Here is a 24,579-nt window from a genome sequence, read left to right on the forward strand (position 1 = left end):
TAGGGCGCCGCGGCCCGATCGCGCCGTTCCGGGCGGCGGCCGCCATGGCCGCGGCGGGCCGCGGCGGCCCTACGGGGTCGTGGGGGCCCGGGGCGGGCCGGGCCCTGCAGACCGCCATGCGGGCGGCCAGCGGCGCCCTGGAGATGGACAGTGCCGGGCGGACGCGGGTGAGCGCGGAGCGGGACCCCCGGGGCCTCCCCACGGGCTCGGCCTCCCCGGCGGCCCGGCGTCCCTCCGAGGCCATGGGGTGGCCTGGCCGTGTGTGTGTGTGTCCCAGCCCGGTTACCGCGGGGATGGGCCCGATCCTGGCCGCTCGCCGGGGCTGCGGCCGGGGCTGCCGGGCAGGAGGAGGCAGCTCAGGGGTCCCGTGCACCCGGGGGCCGCGGCTCAGCCCCGTGTCCCCGGCAGGAGGCCTACGTGGAATACCTGAAGAGCATCGCCCTCATCGCGCAGGCCCTGCAGGAGGAGGCGGCGGGGGCAGGTAAGGCAGCGCCCGGCAGTGACCTCGGTGGCCGCCGCCGTGCCGGAGCGGTCCGTGGCCGGTGTCCCTGTGGGGTGAGCAGCACCCTGCCCTCCCGTAGACGGCAGCGAGGGGGTCACCGCCGACACCCCGAAGATGCTGAAGCTGGCAGAGCAGTGCCTGGAGAGGGTGAAGTCCATCGCGGCGGCGTTGGGTGAGTGCGGGGGGCTGCAGGACCCCGGGGCGGGGGGGGCTGTGCCGGGCTGTGGAGGGGCACAGTGACCTCTCCTTCCCTCCATAGGGAAAGCCCAGGCCAAACCGGCCGCGCAGGAGCGGAGCGGGGCCCCCGCTGCCCTCCCCAGGCACCGCCGGGTCCTCTCGGATGAGGGGGGGAAGCTTTCCCCATTCCTGCCCCCGGAGATCTTCCAGAAGCTGCAGATCACCGAGGCGCAGAGCGCGCGCAAGTACGTGCTGCCCCAGGCCTGCTTGGGGGCTGTGGGGCTGGCATGGACCATACCCAGGCTCTGGCTGTGCCAGGAGTGGGGCACGGCAGGGAAGAGGCCCTGTCACCTATCGCTGTGCCCTGTGGTGGGTGCTGAGGGCAGGTTCCTAACAGGGAGCTGACACCGCTGGAAGAGGCATCTCTGCAGAACCAGAAGCTGAAGGCTGCCTACGAGGCGCGGGTGGCACGGCTGAACCCCAACCAGGCCCTGCAGAAGACGTCCCTGGCAAGTGGGGAGCCCCCCCGGGGTGGGCTGGGAGGGGAGAGGGTCCCTGCAGTGCCCAGGAGTCCCCTGCTCCGTGCTGGCCGTGCTGGTGGCCGTGGGCTCTGGGCAGATGTCCCCAACACGCCGCTTGCTTCACAGACGCTGTCCCTGCAGCGGCAGATGATGGAGAACCTGGTGATCGCCAAGGCCCGGGAGGAGACTGTATCCTTCCTGGTGGTGAGGGTGTGCCGGGCTCCACAGAGCCCCACATCTCCCATCCCTGGTACTTGTGCCCGCCCCAGCCCTGGGCTGACCCCAGGCAGGCTTTTGGGGTCCTGCTCCCATGCTGCTGATCATAGAATCATAGAATAGTTAGGGTTGGAAAGGACCCTAGGATCATCCAGCTCCAACCCCCCTGCCATGGGCAGGGACACCCCACACTAAACCATGGCACCCAAGGCCTCGTCCAACCTGATTTTGAGCACTGCCAGGGATGGAGCATTCACAGCTTCCCTGGGCAACCCATTCCAGTGCCTCACCACCTTACTGGAAGGTAAAGAACCTCCTCCTTAGATCCAATCTAAACTTCCCCTGTTTAAGTTTTAACCCATTACCCCCTGTCCTGTCACTACAGTCCCTAATGAAGAGTCCCTCCCCAGCATCCCTATAGATCCCTTCAGATACTGGAAGCTGCTATGAGGTCTCCAGGCAGCCTCCTCTTCTCCAGGCTGAACAGCCCCAATTTTCTCCGCCTGTTTTCATAGAGGAGGTGCTCCAGCCCCTGATCATCCTCGTGGCCTCCTCTGGACTTGTTCCAACAGTTCCATGTCCTTTTTATGTTGAGGACACCAGAACTGCACACAATGCTCCAAGTGAGGTCTCACAAGAGCAGAGCAGAGGGGCAGGATCACCTCCTTCCCCCTGCTGGTCACGCTCCTTCTGATGCAGCCCAGGATACGGTTGGCTTTCTGGGCGGCAAGCACACACTAATGGCTCATGTTCACTTTCTCATCAACCCAACACCCCCAAGTCCTTCTCCACAGGGCTGCTCTGAATCTCTTCTCTGCCCAACCTGTAGCTGTGCCTGGGATTGCTCCGACCCAGGTGTAGGACCTTGCACTTGGCATGGTTAAACTTCATGAGGTTGGCATCAGCCCACCTCACAAGCGTGTCGAGGTCCCTCTGGATGGCATTCCTTCCCTCCAGGGTATCAACAGAACCACACAGCTCCGTGTCATCGGCAAACTTGCTGAGGGCACACTCAATCCCACTGTCCATGGCAGTAACAAAGATGTTGAACAAGACCGGTCCCAACACTGATCCCTGAGGGACACCACTCATTGGTGGGATGATGGAGGTGGGGAAGGGCTGATCCTGGGAGCTGTGCTTGTCAGCCGGTTGCGCTGGCTGTTGCAGCGGTGCGGGAGCTCCAGAGCCTTAACTCTGCCCTGGCCCAGCTGCAGCGGAAGATGGAGGAGCGGCGGCTGCGGCTGCAGGAGGCTGCCAACAGGTAAAGGGGTGTCCCAGCAGGGACCCCGGGGTGCAGGGTCACCCTGGCAGTGCCTTTACCAGGACCATTCCACCCACAGGAGGTTCTCCAGCAGCGTGGCCCTCACGCCTGAGGAGCAGGAGCAGAGAGCCCTCTACGCTGCCATCCTCGAGTATGAGCAGGACCATGTGAGTACACACCAGAGGCTGAGTGGGGACAAAGCACTGTGCCATGGGTGCAGGATGCGTGCTGCCCTCAGGTGCTGTTGGGCAGAAAGTCTTGATGTCCCTGGGTGCTGTGCCATGGGGCAGGGTGCTGTGCAATCCCCAGTCACTGTGGGGGCAGGATGCCATGGGGCAGGGTGCTCTGCCATCCCATCTGATGCTTCCCAGGACTGGCCAAGGCAGTGGAAAGCCAAGCTGAAGCGGAGCCCAACGGATCTCTCCCTGGTGTCAGGGCTCTTCTCCTGTCTCCTCAGGTAGTGCTGGGATGGGGAAGGACCCTTCTTGGAGCAAGGGGGCTGCAGCCACATGCTGATGCCCCCTGCCCACCGCTCCCTATGCTTCCAGCTTCCCTGAGCACCCCATCGCACAGCTCCTGCGGCAGCTGCAGTGCGCGGTGTACACCCGCCTGTACCCGGCTGTCAGCCGTGGCGCTGCCGACTCTGCCGCGGGGTCCCCTGCTGGACTCAGCTCTCTCCCACTGGACGCAGGGGGCTCACTGCCCGCCGAGCCTGGGGGCCGCCGGCTCCGCGCCTCCCGCAGCCTCCACTGCATGTTCTCAGTGCCCGAGCATGGCGCAGCCGGGCTGCGGCACAGCATCTCCAGCACGCCCCTCGCTGCTGCTGGCCCCCCAAAAGCAGAGGGCGGTTGGACAGGGCCAGCGGCAGCCCCCCAGACCCCCCGGGAGAGCTCCTTTGAGGACCTGGAGCGGTTCCTGGCATCGCCTGAGGGCTGGGCCCCTACGGAGCCCCTGGATGTCCCCAGGACAGAGGCGACGCTACCAGAGCAGCTGAAGGGCATCGTGCGGGACATCCACAATGCCATCGGTGAGGGATGGGCACTGGGATCGGGGGAGTCATCCTCTCTGGGGGAGTGCACTGCATTGTTTTAGCTGGAGCATCTCAGGGGGCCGGGTGGGGAGTACAGCGTGTCCTGGGGTCACTCACTGAGCATACTGCGTAACTCATCCCTTCTCAGACAGGCTGCTGTCCCTGACGCTGCTGGCCTTCGAGGGGCTGAACACAGCCGCCGGCAAGGACCAGTGCCTGGCCTGCCTGGAGGAAGCCTTCTTCCCACCGCTGTGGGCCCCGCTGTTGGCTCTCTACAGGTACTGAGACCCCAGGGCTGGGCTGGGCTCCCACAGCCCCCTCCCCGGCAGCCCCTCACCGCTCTGCCCGCAGGAGCGTGCACCAGACCCACGAGGCAGCCCTGGCCCGCAGCATGGAGCGGCACCGGCACGCTGGCCCCACCGACATGGGGCTGGCGTCCCGGCTCTTGCCCACGGCGCCCGGCTGCCCCGTGTATGGCTCTGCCATCGAGGACCTGCGCCTCATCCCGCTGGAGACCTGTCCCCGGAGGAAGCTGGAGTGCATTGGTCAGTGCATTAGCTGGGAGGGATCTGGGGGGGGGCCGGGGTGAGCCTTAGCATCCCCTGCTCTGTGCCACAGTGCGAGCCCTGCGCGGCATCTGCGAGTGTGCCGAGGAGTACTGCGGTGCTCGGGACCGCCGGACCCCCGCCACCGCCGCCATGTGAGTGCCATGGAGGGCAGCCAGCCCCATGGCCAGACACAGCAGAGCCAGGGCTGTGGTGGGGAGATGGGAGGTGTGGATGTGGGGGATCCCACTGCCTACGGGGCTGATGATTCCTGTTGGCAGCAGTGGGGCAGATGACCTGCTGCCTATCCTGTCCTACGTGGTGCTGCAGACAGGGCTGCCCCAGCTGCTGTCTGAGTGTGCTGCCCTGGAGGAGTTCATCCACGAGGGGTAAGTGCCTGGGGAATACTGGAGGTGTGCGGGTACCCCCTGGCTGGAGGCATTAATGGAAGAATGGGGAGGGGTCCAGGTGGGAGATGTGGCTTCTATGGGTGCAGGGCTATGGGGTAATGGCCATGGTAATGTCCTGGTTGTGGCATGGCCATGATGTGGTAGCCATGATACTGTGGTGGCCATGGCAGTGTCCCAGCTGTGACAGTGTGGTGGCCATGGTGGTGTCCTGTCCTGGCCATGATGATGCAGTGTCCATGGCAGTGTCCTGGTGTCTTGCCTGTGGTGGTCCTGGCTGTGGTCATGTAGCAGTCATGATGGTGTGGTGATTGTGGCAGTGTTGCGGCCATGGTGGTGTGGTGGTCGTGATGGTGTGACGGCCATGGTGGTGTCCTGGCTGGGACGGTGTGGTGGCCATGGCGGTGTTGTGGCCACGGCAGTGTCCCAGCTGTGACGCTGCGGTGGCCGTGGTGCAGGTGCCTGATTGGGGAGGAGGGATACTGCCTGACGTCCCTGCAGAGCGCCCTGTCCTACGTGGAGTCCCTGCAGTGAGGAGGCAGCCGCGGGGACCCCTCCTCGCCATCCACCGCCAGGTGCTGCTGGTCCCCATCCCTGCGGACCCGGTGTGGGGCCGCGGGGGTCCCTGTGGTGGGGATGAACCGAGCCGAGTCGTCGTCCCCCCCCCCCCGGTCGCATCCCCGCGGTGGGGAAGGGGAGAGCTGGGGCTGGCTCGGGGGTTGCTCCTCCCTTCCTGCGGGGGGCGCTGTGGGGCGCGGGCTCCGTTCCCGCGGTTCCAGCGCCCCGGTGACGTCAGCGGGGCGGTGGGCGTGGCGCGGGAAGAGGAAGGGAAGCGCGGGTGGAGCGGGCGCGGGGTGCGGAGCTCGGTGCTGACGCTGCGTGCACCGGCAGGATGTGCGCGGGCTCGGCGCTGCGGCAGCAGTACGGGCAGCAGTACCGGCACTGCCTGGAGCGCGAGTTCCGCCGCGGCCGCGCCGTGCCCTGCTCCGACCCGTCCTTCGTGGAGCGGCTGCGGCGGCGGCTGCGGCGGGAGCCGTCGGTGCTCAGGGCCCTGCAGGAGGACGCGCCCGAGCTGCTGGCCCGGGGGCTGCGGGGCTGGCCCGACCCGGGGCAGGCACTGCCGGGCCTGGCTCGCGCCTTCCGGCTGCTGGAGCTGGCGGCCATCAACCTCTACCTCTTCCCCTGGCGCAAGGAGTTCGGCACCGTGAAGGTGAGGGCCCGCGGGCCTGCCCGCGCCCCCGGGGCTGGGCTTGGTGGGGGAATACCCCGGGGTTCCAACCGTGCTGCCGCTCTCGTTACAGACCTTTTCCGGTGCCTACGTGCACTCGCTGCGCTCAGCACTCCCTGAAGACGACCTGGAGCGGAGCTTCGCCCGGCTGGGCTATGCACGGCAGGACCGGCACCGCTTGACGGTCTCCCGGCTCCCCCCGGAGCCCGAGCTGCTCGCTGCTGCCTGCGGCTTCTTGGCCTGCCGTCTGGAGTGTGAGATCCTGGTGGAGGTGGTGCTGCGGCTGCACCCACAGCAGCCCAGCGCCGAGGACCTGCTGCGGGCCCGATGGCTGGCTGCGGACATGGAGGCCTGCGTGGAGATGCTGCAGCAGATGGGGATGCAGCCCAAAGCGGCTGTTGGCTGCAGTGACCACGTGGACCTTTACCAAGCCGTGCCAAGCAGCCCCGAGGATGTGGAGGGCGAGGACACCCCCCCCCAGGCACTGCAGAGTGACCCTGGCAGCCCCGTTGGTGCCCTGGACATGCCCATGAGGAGCTGGGACTGCTGCAAAGAGCCCAAGGCTGGGCAGGAGCTGGTGCTGCCTGTCGGCAACCCCGACCTGGACACCTCCTCCTCTCATCTCTTCCTGCAGCAGGACCTCAGTGGGGCCAGCAGCCTATTCCCTGCCCTGGCTGTGGGGAGCAGACCCCCCCCAGTGCTGGGGGAGCCCCAGGACTCTCCCTGCTCTTCAGCTCCTGAAGAGGCCCCAGAGCTGCCCTGTTACCAGCTGCACTCGTGCCTGCGCCCGGGCGTGCTGCCCTCCTACTGCTGCACCACATGCCAGCAGCTCCACGCCGGTGCCTGCGCGGACGGGCTGGCCTGTCGCAGCCGCCACCGCGGGCAGGAGCTGCGCAGCGAGCGGCAGCAGCGGCTCTGGCTGCAGCGCTCGGAGGTGGACATGCTGCTGTCCGAGAGCTGTGGACCCCAGTCGTAGCACTGCAGCGTGCTGCTGCTGTGCACATCCCCTTGCGCCCGCTAAGGGATGGGGACAGCCACTGCTGGGCCTGAGGGATGCTTTGCTCGCTCCACAGGGAGGGAGCAGTGAATGGGCCATGCTCTGCTTCATCCCCAGGGTGGTGGGAGCCTGCTCCAGCCCTGGCCCTCCCATTGTACATGCCTGGATGCATCTCAGTAAAGTGCAGCTGCCTCGCAGTGTGGTGGTGTCCTCATGCTGTGCAGGGGTGTACAGGGGCAGCAGCAGGGAACAGGGGCGGGATGGGGCCTGCAGGAACAGCTCTTTCCTCCAAGGAGAGTGGGGCCAGGCAGATTTAAGGCTGTGTTGGGAGGCAGAGCCTAGGGGTGCTCTTATGCCTGTAGCAGAAGGGAACAGAGCAGGGCTGTGGCTTCTTCCAGCCCAGGCAGAACCGAGGAATAAGGCAAATCACTCTGAGCTGCTGGCAGGTGCCTTTATTGATGGCAAAGTCTGGGTTACACCATGCAGCCAGCACTGGCTGAGGGCCCCATGCCAGCCTCTTCCTGTGGAGCCCTGTGCATCCCTGCACCTCATTTCTCTTCTGCTCTTGGTGCTCCGCGCTGGAGCTGGTACAGCGCTTCTCTACTGCAGCCGGGCCATCTCCGCATTGGGAGCCGTCCTGGGAAGGGCTGAAGCCCTTGGTGCTGTTCAGCCGAGGAAAGCCATCCCAGTTGGCATGTGCCATGCTTCTCCCATGGGACAGAGCTCAGGGCTTACTGCGTTTGGCCTGGCTCTCAATCCCCACACTGGTGACAGCCACCCGCTTGTTGCGGTGGTGCGGGAAGGTGGGCATGAGCTCTGGCTCACAGGCTGTGGGGCAGAGAGAAGTGGTCAACGGGGCACAGAGCACCCCAACCCTGCCCCATGGGAGGCTACTTACGCAGGGGCTTCTCCTTGAAGTAGGAGCTATCTAGGCAGTCCTTTGCTGTGCCCCTGCAGGGATGAGGATACGTGAAGGTGCTGACCTGGCTCCCCCTGGCCCTAGGGACAGTGTGACACACGCAGCCCTGTTTGGGAAGCAGGCTTCCTCCCCTGCCCAGGCTGAGCTGCTGATGTGTCTTACCGTTTCTTGGGATCATACATAAAGAGGAAGTTGAGCAGCCGCTGCCCGGCCTCCGACAGCCAGGGGAACTTGTGCTTGAGGTTGTTGTAGGGCTGCTTCCGCAGCGTGTACTGGCTCACCAGGGGCAGCGTGGAGAAGCCCTGCATGGGTCGGGTGTGAGGTGGCGGTGGGCAGGGCAGGGCAGGCAGGGGAGGGCAGGGAGCAGGGGACTGCTCTCACCGGCCAGATGTTTTCGTTGGGTGTCCCCAGGAGCTGCACAATGAGATCGATCTGGTGGATCTCTGAGGTACCCGGCAGCAGTGGCTTGTGTGCCAGGAGCTCGGCGAGGATGCAGCCTGCAGCCCTGCAGGGCCGACAACATGAAAATCAGTGGAGATAGGAAAAGCCCATCCATTGATGCACCCTGCGGGTTTGCAGGCCCCCTCCCCAGCACCCTCCTGCCCTGCCCTTACCACATGTCAACGCTGGTGGTCTGGTTCGCCATCCCCAGCAGCAGCTCAGGTGCTCGGTACCTGCGTAAGGGACGGCACTGACTCAAGGGGACAAATGAAGGCCCTGCTACACTGCTGTGTCACACTGAGCCAGCACAGCTCTGTCCCCAGCACCAGCCACTCACCAAAGCGTGACGACTTTGGGAGTCATGGGCTTTGGTGGCATCCCATAGGTGCGTGCCAGTCCAAAATCAGCTGCAACAGAGACTTGGGATCAGGAGGAAGCTCTTGGCTCCAGCTGGGTCACGGAACAGAGGAAGAGATGTGGGTACAATCCATGGCAAGAGCTGGACCAGCAGCAGATGGGGGCTCACCTATCTTCACACAGCCTTTGTCAGTCATGAGCAGGTTGGACACCTTCAGATCCCTGCCAGGGAAGAGCAGGTCAGTGCTTGGTCAGAAGCACCCTTCAGGCCCAGCTCCTCCTGTACCTGCGTCTCCTCAGGGACGCACATCCAGGGCTCATAGACAGCTACAGAGCCCTGAGCCAAGCGACCACGAGACGAAGCTAATCCCATCATTCATCCAACTCTCCTTGCCCCACTCCTGCTCCCACATGGAACCACCAATTTGCTTCAACCACCCCCCCAAGTGCTGCTTGTCCCCAGGTATGGGTGCGGGAGGTGAAGAATGCTGTAGTTGCAGGGCTTCCTCCCATCAGCTCCTTCTCTCTGTGACCCCTTCCTCACGTCCTACATTCATCCCTCCATTCCCACCTGTGGACGATGTAGTTCTTGTGAAGGTACTCCAGGCCCTTGAAGACTTGCAGGATGATGCACTTCACCTACAGAAAGAGGACAGGAGCATCCACCTCTATGAGGGCAGCACCAGCAAACCCCCCCAGTGCTTAAACCCATTTGAGTGCCTCCAGCCTGCCCTGTATGTCAGTGCTCTGCAGAGCGCAAGTCCCCATGTCCTGCCAGATCACCCCACGGGCTGCCTGGGGGCACATTTTCTCCCAGCTCTGTTCCCCTGACAGTTTGCTCCAGCCCAAAACCCAGCCTGGAAAGGCCCTGGAGAGTTCTCCAGTGGCCAGCTAAGCCCAGGCTCCACACAAAGCCCAGGAATCCTGGCTCCCTGGTACTCCCCAGCCCTCCTGAAGCCCAGCACAAGGTCCAGGGAGCCCATCCTGGTGCCCAGTGTGATCTGGCAGCACTCTCTCAGGGGTAACGTGCCCGAAGCCTGGCCTGATCTTTACCTGAGCCTCTGAAAAAGGTGCCTGCATGTTCTCAAGAAGACTGGCTAGGTCCTGCTCGCAGTACCCCATCACGAGGAATATACTGTCATAGACAAGACACAATCAGGACCCTTCCCCATGTCACTTCTCCAGTGTTCCAGCACTTGTCTGCACTGAGAGAGGCAGCAGAGGGGGCTGTGCAGGCTCTGAAAGGCAGAGAAGACGGGAGACAATGGGAGGCCAGAGGAGGGAATCCCACCTCTCCAGATGGTTCCCTACAACCACCTCTTTGAGCTCCACGATGTTGGTGTGCCGAAACTGCAGCAGCAGTGTGATCTCCCGTAGGCTGCTGACAGGCATTCCTGCAAAGAGCAACATCCACGCTGCATGACTGCCTCGAGCAGGGGCCGGGGACGCCCCTGCCACAGCTCTCCTGCTCCTCCATTACCATCTTTCTCACTGTCCATCCGCACCTTCTTCAGTGCCACGATCTCGTTTGTCAGCGTGTCCCGGGCCCGGTCTGGAAGAACACGACACGCGGTCAGCACCGGCAAACGCGGAGCCTCTTCCCAGCTCTACTGGCTATGACAGCGCCCTCAAGCTGAGGTGGAGCAGCCGGCTCCGCACTTACACACGATGCCGTAGGTGCCCTCTCCGATCCGGTTCAGCTTCTCGAACTCCTTCACGCTCCGGCATCTCCCCAGCTACAACCGAAGAGCCGCATCGCACCGAGCGGTCACGGCCCCAGCCCCCCGGCACCGCACAGCGCCTTCAGCCACGCTCCCGCGGCCGGACCCGCGGCGCTGCTGCCGAGCCCAGCACCCCTGACCGCGGGCACCCGGCCCAGGCCGCCCGGACCCCTCCGCCCCGTGCCGGGCCCGCGGGTCACCCGTCCCGCAGGGCCTCCGAGAACCGCAGTCCCCGGGGCTCGCGGGCCGCGCTCACCCGCTCCGCCGCCGGCACCTCGAAGTACCCCTCACCCCGCAGGCACCGCAGCCGCAGCGGCTCCGTTTCGGGGTCGGGGTCCGGCTCCGGCTCGGGCCCGCAGCCGTCGGCCATGACGGCTCGGGCGGGCGCCATAGCGCCACGCATGCGCAGCACAGCGCTGCTGGGAGCGGCCCCGCCGCCTCATAGCCACGCCCCCGTAGCGTGCCACACCCCCTATGGCTCCGCCCACGCCCCCCCCCCTCGGGCGTCGCGCCTCGCCGTGACTCTCGCGAGAACGGGCGCGCGTACCCCGGAAGCGGCGGCACCGGCGGCACGGAACCCGGAAGCGGCGGCGGGGAAGGATGGACGGTACGGGAGGAACGGGGGCCTGGGCCGCGCCGGGGGGGACCGGGACCGGGACCGGGACCGGGACCGTGCCGGGGTACGGGTGGGGATGGGGGCGGGCGTGGGGGTGTACCGGGAGTGGGGGTGTACCGGGTGTCGGGGTGTACCGGGTGTCGGGGTGTACCGGGAGTGGGGGTGTACCGGGGGTCGGGGTGTACCGGGGGTCGGGGTGTACCGGCAGTGCGGGTGTACCGGGGGTCGGGGTGTACCGGGAGTGCGGGTGTACCGGGGGTCGGGGTGTACCGGGAGTGGGGGTGTACCGGGGGTCGGGGTGTACCGGGCGTGGGGGCTTCCAGTACCGGCGGTGCCCCGGTGCGGCGCCTGAGGCCGTGCTGTTTTTCCCTTGCAGACACGCTGTTCCAGCTGAAGGTGAGGCCGGCGGCGGGCTCCGTTTGCCCCCCGTCACGTACCGCTGCTCCCGGAGGGCCCAGTCGCCGTCCGCCTCCCCGCCATGGCCCCGGGCTCCGTTCCTCGTCGGGGCTTCCGCTGCGGCGCCGGTGCAGAGGGAGGCTCTGGGCTGCGGAGATCCGCCCTCGGGAGGCGCGGGGGTGCCGGGGCCGCCCCGCCGATGCCGGCGGCCGCGGGAAGAGGGAGCCCTTTAGCCGGGTTTTTCCTCTGGGACCAGCCGTGCCTTCCCGGAAGAGGGGAGTCGGCTTTGCCGGTTTACCGGGTGCCCTGGGCGGCTCCTGTCCCCGGGGAGGGGGGTGGTGTGCTCGGCTCCGTGCCCTCACCCCGCGGCCCCGGCTCTGTGCGGGACTCCCGGCCCTAAGGAAGTGCTTTCTCCGCAGTTCACAGCGAAACAGCTAGAGAAACTTGCCAAAAAAGCCGAGAAGGACTCCAAGGCCGAGCAAGCCAAAGTCAAAAAGGTGGGTTGGAGCTGCGGGCTGGTGCTGGCCTCCCGGCATATTCCACCAAAGGGCAGGTCCCCCGGAGGCCTCACTGTGTGTCCCATCGCGGCATCCGAGTGTTCCGAGTCCCCCCCTCAGCTTTCAAATGTGCTGGGTGGACACTGTGTGTCCCAGTGACACCAAGAGGGATTTCATTCCCATTCCAGGGCGTGCTCACTGTTTGAGGCCACGGTAGAGCTGCTTCCTGCTGGGAAGCTGTCAGGAACAAACAGGGTGTGCTTGTTTGTAAACCTGTGCTGCATTCTCTGTGTAAGTGGTTGCCCTTTTGCCCTCCCAGGCCCTTCAGCAGAAGAATGTGGAGTGTGCTCGTGTCTATGCGGAGAATGCCATCCGCAAGAAGAACGAGGGGCTTAACTGGCTCCGCATGTCCTCCCGGGTGGATGCGGTGGCCTCCAAGGTCCAGACAGCAGTGACCATGAAGGGGGTAAGAGCCTCTGGGTGTGCGTGGGGCTTGAGACATGAGCATGTGCTGTCTCTTTTCCTCTCACTGCCTCAAACCACTTCAGAACTCTCTGTCCCAGCCACACCAGGCTTTGTACTTGGCTCAGACCCTCTCTAGTCAAGTTTGGCCTCTGAAGAGTCCTATTGAGGTGGCCTCACAGCAGTGCTGCTTTGGATTAAATCCCTAACCCGTGGCTGACCAGAGGGAGAGACTCATTCTGGGGATCTCTTGCCTCATTGTGCGTACAGGGGTGGTGGGCTGGGACTCATCCTGCCAGGAGCACTGGGGTCCTCAGTGATGGTGCATGGCTAGAGAAACCCGCAGCCAGGCTGGACCTTGGTGTGTTTGGTGAGCCCACAAAGCCTGTCCTGCCTTGCAGAGCTGCTGTGAGCATCCCAATGCTGTCTTCTCCTTCACTGATGTGGGTTTCGCTCTCAGCAGAAACATACCTTGCTTTTGGGGAGCACACATGAAGCAATCTCCTTTTGCAGGTGACAAAAAATATGGCCCAGGTGACCAAGGCCTTGGACAAGGCTCTGAGTTCCATGGACCTGCAGAAGGTGTCTGCAGTGATGGATAAATTTGAGCAGCAGGTTCAGAATCTGGATGTTCACACATCAGTAAGTGCTGGTGGCCTCTGGAGGGTCTGGGAGGGCTGGGGGCTGCAGGGTTTGGGAGAGTGGGCTCATGTCTGAACTGTAGGTCCCAGTTATAACTGGGGCTTCCACAGCAGCTCTGTTTCCCCCTGGGGACTCCAGCCTCTGGTGTGGAAACCCCCCTGAGCTGAGAGACATGGGGAAAGACCCATCTCTGCTGCTTGACAGGGAAGGAGTTGCTGTGCAGAGAGGCAAACGTGGCACAACAAGGGATGTGGCTGTCCCGGTGTCAATTGCTCGGAGGGGGTCTGTGGTAGAACCAGACTGTGAGAAATGGTCTCTAGATAAAAACTGGAGCCCAGGGTAGACACAGCAGTGAAGCAGCTATTTATTAACGTCTGTGCAGAAATGGGTGTCCTGGCAAGTAGGCACACACAGCAAAATCAGAACTATGATTTATGTTTCCTATCCCGTCTGCAAGTTCCTTCCCTTGTTTCCCCACTGGCTGGGTACTCCAAGGTTTACAGCCTCTCTGGCAAGTATAATGTACATGCCAAATGTCCTGCCTCTGGTTACACCTCCCCTTACTCGATTTCATACTCCCCTTCCTCTTATTTATTTATCTCCTTTTATGGTTCGATTTCGTAACTCTCTGGCAGACATGCAGCACGCCAGCTTACTGTTTAACTACAGAACCAGCCTGCACCAGCTTAGTTTCATAGGTTGTACAAAGACAGTATTCTTTTTAACCACAGAGTGTATCTTTTGTCCAGAGATGATATTGTCTTTAACCACAGAGTGTGTCTTTTTAACTTGTGATATCTCAAACCCTTTGTTTTGTTCCCTTAGTAGCTTAGCCCCAGTATTGAAAAGTCTTAATATTGCAAAGTTTTAATATTGATTTTAAAGCTCTAATATTGTAAAGCCTTAATATTGCAAAGCCTCATCCCCAATTATGCGAAAACAACGCTGATTCTCTCACGCAGACTTTGGACCCCTCTGTCATGCTGTCAGCATGAGGCCGTTCTGGCTGAGGGGACTGGTTGCAATAGAGGATCTGCAGCAGGATCTTTGGCAGAAGCAGCTAGGTTGGGCCAGGCAGCTCTTGCTTTGAGTCAGGGTGACAAGCTGTGTCTGTCGCAGGTCATGGAGGACTCCATGAGCTCAGCCACCACGCTGACCACGCCACAGGAGCAGGTAGACAGCCTCATTGTCCAGATTGCGGAGGAGAACGGGCTGGAGATCATGGACCAGCTCAACCAGCTCCCCGAGGGTGCTTCTGCGGTGGGGGAGAGCTCAGTGCGCTCCCAGGAAGACCAACTGTCACGGAGGTTTGTGCTTCCCAGCTCTCTGTCTTATTCGAGCAGTCTGAGTTCTCCCAGGGACCACTCAGCAGTGGGAAGGCGATGAGGTAGCCCACTGTGGCATGCTGGAGGGACACTGAGCCCCCTGCTCTGGTGCTTGGGCAGTCCCCATGATACCCTGTGCAGGGAGGCGAGGTGGGTATTTGGGTCCGTGGGGCCACTTTGTGTGCCTGGACATGGTGTCTTTTGGCACTCGGCAGCAGGCCCTCCTCATGGGGTGCAGAACAGTCTCCCCCTGCTCTGTGCTCACCCTCACGCAGCTGCCGCTGCTCTGAAACACTTGGCTCTGACCTTCAAACAGCTCCAGGAACAAGCTGTCTCCCTGGAACTGCCCCAGGAGATGCTGATGAGCTTCCTCTCCCCACGCAGCCCCCACTGGGTCCATCTGGGGACAGCCCAGAGGCTGTGCTCCCCTGGGAGCCGAGAACAGCTCTGGGAGAGGCACTGGGCCAGCAGCGAGGTGCTCAACAGAAAGCAGGAGCCCCTTTTCCTCAGGGCCTTGCCTGCGTTGGTGATACACTCCAGGTTAACCCCAGGCAGCCGTGGCTGTGTGATCCAAACACTCCAGGTTGATCCAGGGCAGAATTCCTCACACCTCTGCCACAGAGCAGGAGGTTTCTGGGCAGAGATGTCTCCTGAAGTCACGGATGGAGGGTTTTCCTGAGTCACAGCTGCTCTCACGTTCCTTCCCTCTCATGCTCTCCTTCCAGGTTGGCTGCCTTGCGGAATTAAGGTCTCCTGTCGCCCCTCTGGACTGCTGCCCCTGCTGGGATGGTGTGGGGCCGATGGGCCCGGGACTCCTTCCCCACAGCCGCTGCCATCCCCTGCTCCAGCAGCACATCCCCAGCCCTGCCTGCGCTTGGACACTGCTTTGGGGCTGTGGTGGTGATGGCTTTTCCCAGAACCAGCAGCGATCTTGGCAGGGGTTCTTGAGCAGAGGTGGCCTCTCCAGGCTGAAGGAATGCTTCCCTGGGTCTGATTTCAGCGTGTTTTCCATTGGAGGGCTGCTGCTGGTTTCTGGCAGTGTCTCACGGTGCAGTGTCACGCTCCTGATTTAACACTAAAGAATCCTTCTGGAGGCGGGTCACAGTGTGTTGTGGGGTGCTGCTTGCCTAACTCGCCTCTGTGTGTGTGCAGCACACTTGTGTTGTTCTCCTTGGGGCCCGCAGCAAGGAGCTGTTTACAAGGAGTAGGGGGATCCCACTGCACCGCAGTGGTTTGGGAAGGGTGTTTCTCCCAGCTGTGGGGTTTCTGGGAAGGTCAGTGCCTTGCGGGAAAGGGAGGTTTCGCTGTGGCATCTCTTCCCTTACAGTAACCTTCCCGAGCCATAGCTGCGTGCCCTGTGTTGCAGGCTTCACCTTGCCAATCACTAGCTGCTTGTCCTCCCAGGCCAATCCTCCCTGCAGCTCCTTACCACAAAGTGACCTTTGAAATGCTTGTCCTGCCCTGCACAAGTATGCGTGTGTGTGCATCCGCAGCTCCCCCATCTCCACCCGCTCTGGTCTGGAAATGGTTATCCAGGCCCTTGCCTCCCATGTGGAGCAATCCCTGCTCCATGCTCAGCAGTTGGGAGTGGATTGCAGCAGCTCCCAGCCCCATGCTCGCAGTGCTGGTGGCCGCAGCCCTGTCCCCACATGTCCCCCAGCCAGATGGGTGTGACGATAAACGCTAAACCATCCCCAGAGCGTGTCTGCCTGCGCTGGCTGCAGCTCGTCCCCTGAGTGTCTGCTGCCATTCCTCCTCTGCTGTCCCCTCCTTGCTGCTGCTGCTGCTGCCTGTAGAACAGCACTGAGCTGGGGGAGAGGGGGCTGCCTCCCCTGGCCCCTCTCCTCCATCTCATGGCAAACGTGGCTGCTCATCCCTCAGAGCCTTCTTCCCACACTGAAGTGTTCTGTGCTGCTTCTCTGCGACTCCCAGGCACCATGAGGTGCTGGGTTGATGCCGGGAAGGAAATGCAGTTTCCTTTGGCTCTTGGGAGGAGGAACTTTAACTTGCTGCAGGCTGTAAATGGAGGCTGTGCAGTGGCTGGGTCCTGTGTGGTGTGGGGCAGGCAGTGGGGTGGCTCCAATGCATCACTTCCAAAGGGAAATTTAAGGTGTGCTGTGAGGGAAGTGAGGGGAGCAGCTCCCAGTGCCGCTGACGTTCCCAGGCACCTGTGCTGTGTGTGCAAGCGTGGTGCAGGACTGGCTGCGGACAGGGGCTGTGTCCCAGCCCTTCAACACAAACACTTCTCACCGTTTTGCTTATTTCCTCTGAATTCAACGGCCTTAGCAGCGTGGGTCTGGTTACCGACAGAGCCTTCCTCCCCACCCCGTGCTGTGGTGGGGCGAGGGGAGGTAACCCTGGAGGTGGCTTTGGACTCCCAAGTCACTTGTGCGTGGTGAAGTGTTGGCTCTTGTGTCACCTCCCAGTGAGCCGGGCAGCAGGCAGAGTTGTCCCCCTGCACAGGGAACACCCGTGGGCCCAGGGAGCCACTGCCCTGAGGAGCTCCCTCTGTCAGGGTGATGTTTGTTTGTGCTTTCCTTTGCGTGTTTTGTTGGTTTTGTTTTTTTAAGCTTGTCTCATTTGTTGCCTTCTTCTCCAAACCCCTGTTGATTCCCTTCTGCTATCTCAAATAAACAACCCCTGACCATCCGTCGTGCTGTGTCTGGGTGTTCAGATGTGAACAGTGTGTCCGTGGTCCCCTCTGTGGCACAGGGTGACGGCTGTGACCTGTCCCCTGCCTGGGATAGAGGCCAAGGGGCTGCTGTGGAGCTGGGGTGAGACGGAGGGATCTGGTCCTGCTCTTGCAGCTTCCTGCCTCCTCTTCCCCAGGGAAAGGGCATCAGTCACCACAGAGCCGTGGGTCCCCTGCTGACCAAGACCAGTTCCCTGAACTGGGGGGGGAATCAGGGTGAGCAGGAGTTACTGCAGCCCCATTGCCACCATCACCATCACATCAGCTGCTGTGATGCCCTGTGCCTTTCTCCTCACCTTTCCCAGTCCTTGGTTGAAGGCCGAGCTCCATGAGGGGCAGATCCTCATCTCGTATCCCCACTGTGGGAGCCCAGTGCCTTACACCCTGGTGCTGCCTCCGGCACCCACCGACAGCAGCTTCACCCCCGTGCTGGTGGCCGTGTCCCACTGCCGTGGCTGCCCTGGGCACATCCCATCCCGGTGCCGGGCTGGCAGACGGGGCTCTGTGCCGCAGCCAATCTGCGAATGGCACAGGAAGATGGCTCTCCTTCCCCTGCCTGTTTTCCCGGTGCCCAAAGCCGCCTCCGCACCACAGACAGGCTGTTCCCAAATGTGACAGGAAATTGCTAAGAAGATAATTGAGTAGCCAATTAATTAGCTAATGATGAATGTAAGCGTCCTGCGGAGGCAGCCCTACAGCCACTCTGACCGTGTGTTGCACCGATGTGTCACTCCCGGTGTGGTTACAGCTTCTCGGCGTGTGCCCATGGGGCCGGGCCATGCAGCCAGGGTGGCTGGTGACATCCTAGGGTGGTCAGCGGTGTGCTGGCTGGCTCATCACCTCCAGCCTGGAGCCAGCACTGCAGGGCTATGGGGCTGGTGGCTCCTGGCACAGGCACACGCTGCCAGCGGTGCTTGAAACATGTCTTTATTTCACTTGTGGTGCTGGCACAGGAGGGAAGGGGCACAGGAATGTACCCAGGCCAGCAGCCACTGGGCAGGTACCGGCATCCTGCTGGGCAGGGTGCTGGAGCTGCGGTGGGAGCCAGCGCTAGGAGAGCATGGAGTGCAGCAGTGCCAGCGCCAGCACCAGGGCTGCCAGCGGGAGCAGGGCTGTGCCTGCGCTGTTGGCGTAGCCATAGCGGGTCCTGCACGTCCCCTCCAGCTCCTCGAAGGCGATGGGTGTCTCGTGGGCAGCCATGCTCTGCAGGTTTGTCTTCACCTGCAATGGGGACAGGGTGGGCTCCCGCAGCGAGGGGCAGTCCCTGTGCCCCACACAGTCCCTGTCACCTTGCACATCCTAAGCCATGAGTGTCCCCGTGCTCCTATTCATCCACTGCCCTGTGTCCCAGTGCCACCCTGTGTCACCATACAGCCCACGGTGCTGTACATCCTCGTGTCCTACTTGTCTCTGCTGCCCCATGTGCCCCCATGTCCTGTACATCCCCGCGCCCTGCTCACCTCTTCCACCTTCTTGAATACACGGAGCAGGTTCTCGGCCAGGGCCGCCTTCAGCTCCTCCTCCGTCCAGTTCCTCGCCAGCAGCTCGGCCACCAGTGCAGGGTACGTGGACACGTCCTCCAAGCCGGTGGGGAGCCTGCGCCACCCGCAGCTGTGCCGGGGCAGCCGCCTCCCGCACCCCAAAGCAGGGCACGGGGAGACCCCCCCCTTGCCACGTCCCCGCGCTGGGGATGCGCTGCCCCGTCCCACTGGCACAGCCCATCCTGCATCCATCACCCGCCTTACCCCGAGACCCCATCGTAGTCACCACCGAAGCCGACGGACTGGGCACCGGCCACCTTCTTCACGTGGTCCATGTGGTCTGCGGGTGCCGAGGGGACAGGGTGAGCAGGGAGAGGGGGGACACTGACACCCCCAACCAGGGCACCCTCCTCACCTGCCACATCTCCCAGCGTGGCCGTGTCCGCGCATGTCACGTACGCGCTGTAGAAGTTGACCATCACCAGGCTGCCTGTGGAGGCCTGGGGGAGAGGTGGCCCTGAGCCTGGCTTCCCCCATGCTGTCCCCGTCCCTGCCCATGGCCGTGCCCCAGCGCTCACCACCATCCTCAGCACCTCGTCGGGCACGTTGCGGCGGTGCTGGCAAAGGCTGTACGCGGATGAGTGGCTGAAGATGACGGGGGCTTTGGAGAGGTTCAGCACAACCTTCATCGTCTCCACTGAGACGTGGGCCAGGTCCACGATCATGCCCAGGCGGTTCATCTCCTCCAGCACCGTCTGCGGGGATGGGGCGGGTGAGGGATGCGTGAGGGTCACTGTGCACCCAGGGCACTGCTGCTTGGCTTAATGCTGCAGCAGCGGGCTGGTGGGTACCACTGCCGTGGCACCGTGCCGCTGCTCACAGGTACCGCTGCCGATGCTGTCTCCGCTCACCTTCCCGAAGGACGACAGGCCGTGGTGCAGGGCTGGATCATCCCCAGTGTCCACCAGCCAGTTATCAGCCCTGCGGAGCGGGGACAGCATCAGGGCAGACCCCGGGGCACGTGCCCCTGCTCGGCCACACGCTGTACCCCTGCATTGGCTCTGTCCCCCCAGTCCCTGCCTCCCTGGGGCTGCTACCAGGGGGTGTTGCAGCTGTGGGTGAGGGTCATGTAGCGGACACCGAGGCGGTAGAAGGTGCGCAGGACGCCCAGGCTGCTGTCGATGGAGTGGCCGCCCTCCACCCCGATGAGGCTGGCCACCCTGTTGCTCTGGAAGGCCTGGCGGATGCCTGCGGGATGGAGGGGGGAGACATCAGCCTGGGGTCCCTCGGGGTACCCCCATTCCAGCCCTGTGCCCGCTCACCGTCGCTGTCGGTGACACAGGCGAAGGTGTCGGGGTAGCGCTCGCACATGCGGTGCACCACGTCGATCTGCTCCAGCGTGCGCTTCACCGCGTCCTTGTTCTGCGTGTCACAGGGCACGTACGCAGACCAGAACTGCCCCCAACGGCACGCGGTGAGCACCAGGACCCCAGACTCAGGACCCTGCCACCCCATGGTGTCCCCAGTCCCACCCCGGTGTCCCCGGTCCCCTTGCCATCCCACCTGCCCCCCGACGTGCCCTCTGCGCAGCTTGGGGATGTTGGTGTGGGTGCCGTTCAGCAGCCGCAGGTTGGCCTCTGGCAGCCCAAGCTGGTTGTTGAACCTCTTGAGGAGCTGCCAGGGCAGATCGTTGTGCCTGGGAAGGGGGCAGAGGAGTGAGGGGCTGTCTGGCTGCCTGTCCATCCATGCATCCATCCGTTCCTTATTCACCATTCCATCATTCCTTCATACCACCATTCCACCATTCCATCCATCCCTCCATCATTGACCTCCCCACCCATCTGTGCCCCCTACCAAAACCAGAGCCAGGTGTCCCCCCCTTTGGCCAGCAGGGAGCCAGAGGGAGGCCAGGGACCCTTCACGCATCCCTCCAACCCCACTCGTGCCCGGAGAGCCAGCCGGGATCCTGCCGGCAGGAAATCACTGTCACCACCGTGGGAATGTCACCACCACAGGACGTCACCGCCGCGCGGTGTCCCGCTCCCAGCAGTGTCTCTGGGGAAGTGCTGGGGACGCAGCCTCCCACTTCTGCCCTCACTGTCCCCACATCCTCTGGCTCCTCCTCTCCTGCACCCTATACCCGGGGCTGGTGCCGCGGGGGAACCCTATGGAGGATGGGAGCCTGTGATGGTCCTGGCAAGACACCAGCGACATCCCCGAGGACACAACCCCGTGGGATCTGAGCAGGGACTCCCCTGGGACAGCCCCTGGCTTCCCGACTCTCTGCCTGCTCCTGCTGGGCTGCACCTCCTGGGGATCCCCTCAGCATCACGGGCCCGGGGTGCCCGGCACGGGGATCCCCCCAGGGCCATCCCCGGTGGGTTTTCCGGCTGGGGTTTTCTCATGGGGCAGACACACCGCGGGGCCGGGCAACCTTCGCTCACCCGTCGATGACCGGCGTGGTCGTCATGATGCGCTCGGCCTCCTCCCGGTGCTGCTGCCCGGCGATGGGCAGGATCAGGGGCAGTGCCAGCACCAGCACCAGCCCCACCGTGCTCCTGCCCGGCATCCTCGCCTGCTCGGTGCAGCTGGGGACGAGCCGTGGTGACCTGCCACCGCTGCTGCATGCACCGGCCGTCCCCTCCCGCCGTCAATGAGTAACCAGGAGCCGCAGCCATACGCTGCTCCCAGCCCTGCCAGCGGGCACCGGGGAGCTGTGGCGGTGGCTGCCGCAGCCCTCCTGGGTGGCAGGGCCTCTCGCATAGCTCTGGGAATGCTCCCGACCCCTCTAATGCAGCCCGGATTCTTCTTGCTGGGGAAGTGCCGCTCTCATCCCCGCCTCGGCCTCCCCAGTGCTGGCACCCCCAGCCCAGTGCTGGTACCCGGCAGCATCCCAGCCGAGTGCAGGCATCACCAGCACCCCGACTACTGAGGGGCAAGCCCCAGCACCCCTGTCCCCCACTCACCCTGTCCCCGGGACGCTCGTGCGGATGCTGCTTGTTAGGGCTATGAAATATGTTTTCCGCTTGCGTGCTGGCGGCGAGGCTGGGATGGGCTCCGGCCACCCCAGAGCCACCCCCCGACGTGGTGCCGGGGAGCGGCCAAGTGTCTGGTGCACCCCGTGGCAATGTGCTGAGACCTCCCCGCCATGGAGGGGCTGGGGAGCAGCAGCACGGCCCTGCCCTGGGGGTGCCAATGGTGCCGGATGTGCGCCAGGCTCCCCCCGCCCCGTGGGCCTGCTGCAGCATCGTGGGGAGAATACGGAGGCATCCCTGGGACCCACAGCACAGCGCCCACGGTGGGGGCTCCATTGTGGGGACACTGATGCTGCTGTGTCATGTGTGGCAAGAGGCACTGCGGAGCTGCTGGGAATGGCGTGGAGCCACATGGAAACAGCCCCGCTCCTTGTCCCACAGTGTGCTGGGATGGGAATCCCTTCCTCCAGCACAGTGCCAGCCACAGGGAGCTCAATGCGTGGGGCACAGTGTGGGGCTGGCACCGTGGGATGCTCTGACCAGGGAGGCTCCCGTCACTCTTCCCACCTCCAGGTGAGTGCGGTACCCGGTCCCCCCGGCCCTTCTGCCTGCAGTGCTGGGTCTGCCCATGCGGGACCCCATCCCATCCCGGGGGTAAACCGGTGCCGGGGCCACCCGGCCGGCAGCGCTCTCCCGGCGATGGCCCCAACGTGGCCGGATCCGCGGCCCCCCGGCAGGAATGCGCCTCCCGCCCGCCGGGACAGCTTCCTCTTTTGCAACTATTTAAGGCTGGTTCCTGCCGCGAACCTGGCAGCAGCCGGGACATGGAGCGCATGGATGTGACCGAGACCTTCTCCGGCATCTCCCTGCCGGGGCACCTCCACACGCAGGAGTCTCTCAGCTTCGCCGTCACCTTCCCATTCCGCCCCACCGACGTGGTCATCGCCACCTACCCCAAATCAGGTGAGGCTCGGAGGGGTGGGGGGGCTCGGAGGGGGCCAGTAGCGATGGGGCACACGGAGGGGACCCTGCTGGGTGTGCGGGGCAGTGGGGCAGGGCTGGGACCCCCAGGCTGCGCTGGGGACCAGGGGCAGGCTCTGCTGCACAGCCTCGGCTCCCCGCAGCACCGGGAGTCGCTTGTGGGGAGGGGAGGGGGCCGGGCCCGGGGCCAGCCCCTGGCCAGGCAGGACCCTGCGGCTCCCTGGTGCCTGTGGGCACAGCGCAGGGACCCCCGGCCCCAGCCATGAGCTCCGTTACCCCAAAACACTGCTCTGCGGGGGGAGGCAGCCACTGCCTGCCCTGCCTCAGCCCCGTCCCGTCCCCACTGCTTGGTTGGCAGAGGGTCCCATAGAGAACTTCCCTGTGCCACGCTGTGCTGAGCCACTGAGCTGGGCCCTGTGCCACGCCAGGCTGTGCCATACGATGCTGTGCCACGCTGCGCTGTGCCACACTGCGCTGTGCCGCACGGTGCCCCTCACAGGGCTCTGACTCCCGTGTCTGCAGGCACCACCTGGATGCAGGAGATCCTGACGCTGCTGTTCAGCCACGGGGACGTCCTCCCCGCCAAGACCATCCCCAACTGGGAGCGGGCGCCGTGGCTGGAGCAGGTCTACTTCAGGGAGGCCCTGCAGGACGTGCAGGACACGGCCGCCTGCCGGCTCATCACCACCCATCTGCCCGCCCGCATCCTGGCCCCTGCCCTGCAGCAGAGCAAGGCCAAGGTGAGGGGCTGCGACGGGCTGTGGAGTCCCCACCGGGGCATGCCGTGCCCATGGGGCTTCCCACAGCTGGGTGATCGCCAGGGGTTGCCTGAGTGGAATCCCCCCACCATGGGGCTGACACCGTGTGTGTGTGTGTCCCCGTAGGTGATCTACGTGGCCAGGAACCCCAAGGACGTCGTTGTCTCCTTCTACCACTTCCATCGCCTGGCCAAGTTCCTGCCTGATCCTGGATCCTTCGACAGCTTCCTCACGCAGTTCCTCGAGGGCACAGGTAAGGGCTGGGGAGCCCCTGGGGTGCTGGGGCTCAGCCACGAGGGCTCCCCATCACCTCCCGCCTCCCCCAGTGCACTACGGCTCCTGGTTCGACCACGTCAAGGGCTGGCTGGGTCAGCGGCAGCTCCTGGACATCTTCTACGTCACCTACGAGGAGCTGCACCAGGTGAGCCCCGGCTCGTCCCTGTCCCCATCCCTGTCCCCATGGCTGCCATGGTCTGACTGTCCCCCTCGCTGCAGGACCTGCGTGGCACCGCACAGCGGCTCAGCGCCTTCCTGGGGTGCCCACTGGAACCGGAGACACTGGCAGCCCTGGAGCAGCACTGCAGCTTCGCCACCATGCGTGACAACGCCATGGCCAACTACTCCCTCATCCCCATCGAGATCATGGACCACAGCCAGGGATGCTTCATGAGGAAAGGTGAGGGGGACGGGGTGCAGGGGGCATGGTGGGGACACGGCTGATCCTGGCTGCAGCATCCCTGTCACCACATCCCCTCCATCCCACAGGCGTTGTGGGGGACTGGCGGGACCACTTCTCCCCGTGGCAAAACGCGCTCTTCAACCGCCTCTACCAGGAGGAGATGGGTGACCTGGAGCTGCCCGTGCACTGGCCCATGGCCTGATGGGCTTTGGGGAGCCGGGGGGGGGGGCACTGCACAATGAGACTGGCTCCCTGAGCCCTGCTGAAGGGGATGCAGCCTGCGTGGGGACCACCCCAAGCCCCATGCACCACCCCAGGGACTGGAGCTGGGGGTCTGGTGTTGAGGGGGGCTGTCTGCATGGCACCTCCCTGGGGATGGGGGCACTGCTGGCTACCCCCTGGGCTCCTGCCCTGGGGGGCGATGGGGCTGGGGATGACTATGACCTGCTTCCACCCCATGGAAATAAATATTTATTGCTGTTCCCAGCCCGGCGTTCCCGGGGTGTGGGGCGGGCAGCGGCGAGGGGCAGGAGCCACCGGCGCCACCAGGGTGGGGGACCCATCCCGAGGGATCTGCTCGGTGCAGGGGGCAGTGGCAGGGTGGGCAGTGCGGGGGCAGCACAGCATGGATCTATAGCGCTGGTGGAGCCCATGGCACGGGGCTGGCTGCTTCAGCAGCACCCAGGGCTGCCAGGGTGCACCCTCTGCCCCCCATCCCTGCCCTGGTGCGCCCTGCCTTTGGGCCCTCCTCTC

At 63.9% G+C, this 24,579-nt stretch overlaps 6 protein-coding genes across 7 annotated transcripts; 4 read left to right on the forward strand and 2 right to left on the reverse strand.

Annotated features, from left to right (window-relative positions):
• Positions 1 to 21: 21 nt before the first annotated feature.
• On the forward strand, positions 22 to 5,689 carry VPS9D1 (VPS9 domain containing 1). 2 transcript variants are annotated; one of them, XM_061477414.1, is made up of 16 exons: positions 22 to 167; positions 409 to 481; positions 582 to 674; positions 762 to 924; positions 1,077 to 1,188; positions 1,327 to 1,389; positions 2,625 to 2,677; positions 2,757 to 2,844; positions 3,049 to 3,134; positions 3,226 to 3,704; positions 3,856 to 3,985; positions 4,059 to 4,252; positions 4,326 to 4,407; positions 4,534 to 4,641; positions 5,118 to 5,234; positions 5,551 to 5,689. In XM_061477414.1, exons 1-15 carry the CDS (start codon positions 45 to 47, stop codon positions 5,191 to 5,193), a joined length of 1,923 nt encoding a protein of 640 aa, XP_061333398.1. In that variant the 5' UTR covers positions 22 to 44; the 3' UTR covers positions 5,194 to 5,234; positions 5,551 to 5,689. The 2 variants fall into 2 exon arrangements, with proteins under 2 accessions (XP_061333398.1, XP_061333399.1); XM_061477415.1 differs by having other exon boundaries at positions 4,537 to 4,641.
• SPATA2L (spermatogenesis associated 2 like) lies at positions 5,552 to 7,081 on the forward strand. Its single transcript, XM_061477416.1, has 2 exons — positions 5,552 to 5,869; positions 5,961 to 7,081. The coding sequence occupies exons 1-2, from the start codon at positions 5,552 to 5,554 to the stop codon at positions 6,861 to 6,863; spliced, it is 1,221 nt and encodes a 406-aa protein (XP_061333400.1). The 3' UTR covers positions 6,864 to 7,081.
• Positions 7,082 to 7,321: 240 nt separating this feature from the next.
• CDK10 (cyclin dependent kinase 10) lies at positions 7,322 to 10,698 on the reverse strand. The gene is made up of 13 exons (XM_061477418.1): positions 10,579 to 10,698; positions 10,265 to 10,337; positions 10,082 to 10,153; positions 9,893 to 9,995; positions 9,655 to 9,736; positions 9,173 to 9,240; positions 8,771 to 8,823; positions 8,582 to 8,651; positions 8,418 to 8,477; positions 8,185 to 8,308; positions 7,966 to 8,105; positions 7,783 to 7,835; positions 7,322 to 7,712 (listed from the first exon to the last, which is right to left on the reverse strand). Exons 1-13 carry the CDS (start codon positions 10,690 to 10,692, stop codon positions 7,609 to 7,611), a joined length of 1,116 nt encoding a protein of 371 aa, XP_061333402.1. The 5' UTR covers positions 10,693 to 10,698; the 3' UTR covers positions 7,322 to 7,608.
• Positions 10,699 to 10,899: 201 nt separating this feature from the next.
• On the forward strand, positions 10,900 to 15,137 carry CHMP1A (charged multivesicular body protein 1A). The gene is made up of 7 exons (XM_061477332.1): positions 10,900 to 10,929; positions 11,315 to 11,334; positions 11,754 to 11,831; positions 12,151 to 12,297; positions 12,807 to 12,935; positions 14,055 to 14,242; positions 14,986 to 15,137. Exons 1-7 carry the CDS (start codon positions 10,923 to 10,925, stop codon positions 15,005 to 15,007), a joined length of 591 nt encoding a protein of 196 aa, XP_061333316.1. The 5' UTR covers positions 10,900 to 10,922; the 3' UTR covers positions 15,008 to 15,137.
• A 2,722-nt stretch (positions 15,138 to 17,859) lies between these two features.
• On the reverse strand, positions 17,860 to 21,129 carry DPEP1 (dipeptidase 1). The gene is made up of 10 exons (XM_061477339.1): positions 20,878 to 21,129; positions 19,997 to 20,129; positions 19,756 to 19,888; positions 19,531 to 19,681; positions 19,345 to 19,414; positions 19,012 to 19,188; positions 18,849 to 18,933; positions 18,698 to 18,773; positions 18,413 to 18,548; positions 17,860 to 18,173 (listed from the first exon to the last, which is right to left on the reverse strand). Exons 1-10 carry the CDS (start codon positions 21,000 to 21,002, stop codon positions 18,003 to 18,005), a joined length of 1,257 nt encoding a protein of 418 aa, XP_061333323.1. The 5' UTR covers positions 21,003 to 21,129; the 3' UTR covers positions 17,860 to 18,002.
• Positions 21,130 to 22,152: 1,023 nt separating this feature from the next.
• On the forward strand, positions 22,153 to 24,222 carry LOC133281606 (sulfotransferase 2B1-like). The gene is made up of 6 exons (XM_061477340.1): positions 22,153 to 22,371; positions 22,912 to 23,129; positions 23,274 to 23,400; positions 23,474 to 23,568; positions 23,643 to 23,823; positions 23,913 to 24,222. Exons 1-6 carry the CDS (start codon positions 22,233 to 22,235, stop codon positions 24,026 to 24,028), a joined length of 876 nt encoding a protein of 291 aa, XP_061333324.1. The 5' UTR covers positions 22,153 to 22,232; the 3' UTR covers positions 24,029 to 24,222.
• Positions 24,223 to 24,579: the final 357 nt, after the last annotated feature.

Source organism: Pezoporus flaviventris, unplaced genomic scaffold (assembly GCF_033815535.1).
Source record: "Pezoporus flaviventris isolate CSIRO_AGI_PZ_B2104156 unplaced genomic scaffold, CSIRO_AGI_Pfla_v1 ptg000105l, whole genome shotgun sequence".
Lineage (NCBI taxonomy): Eukaryota > Metazoa > Chordata > Aves > Psittaciformes > Psittacidae > Pezoporus > Pezoporus flaviventris.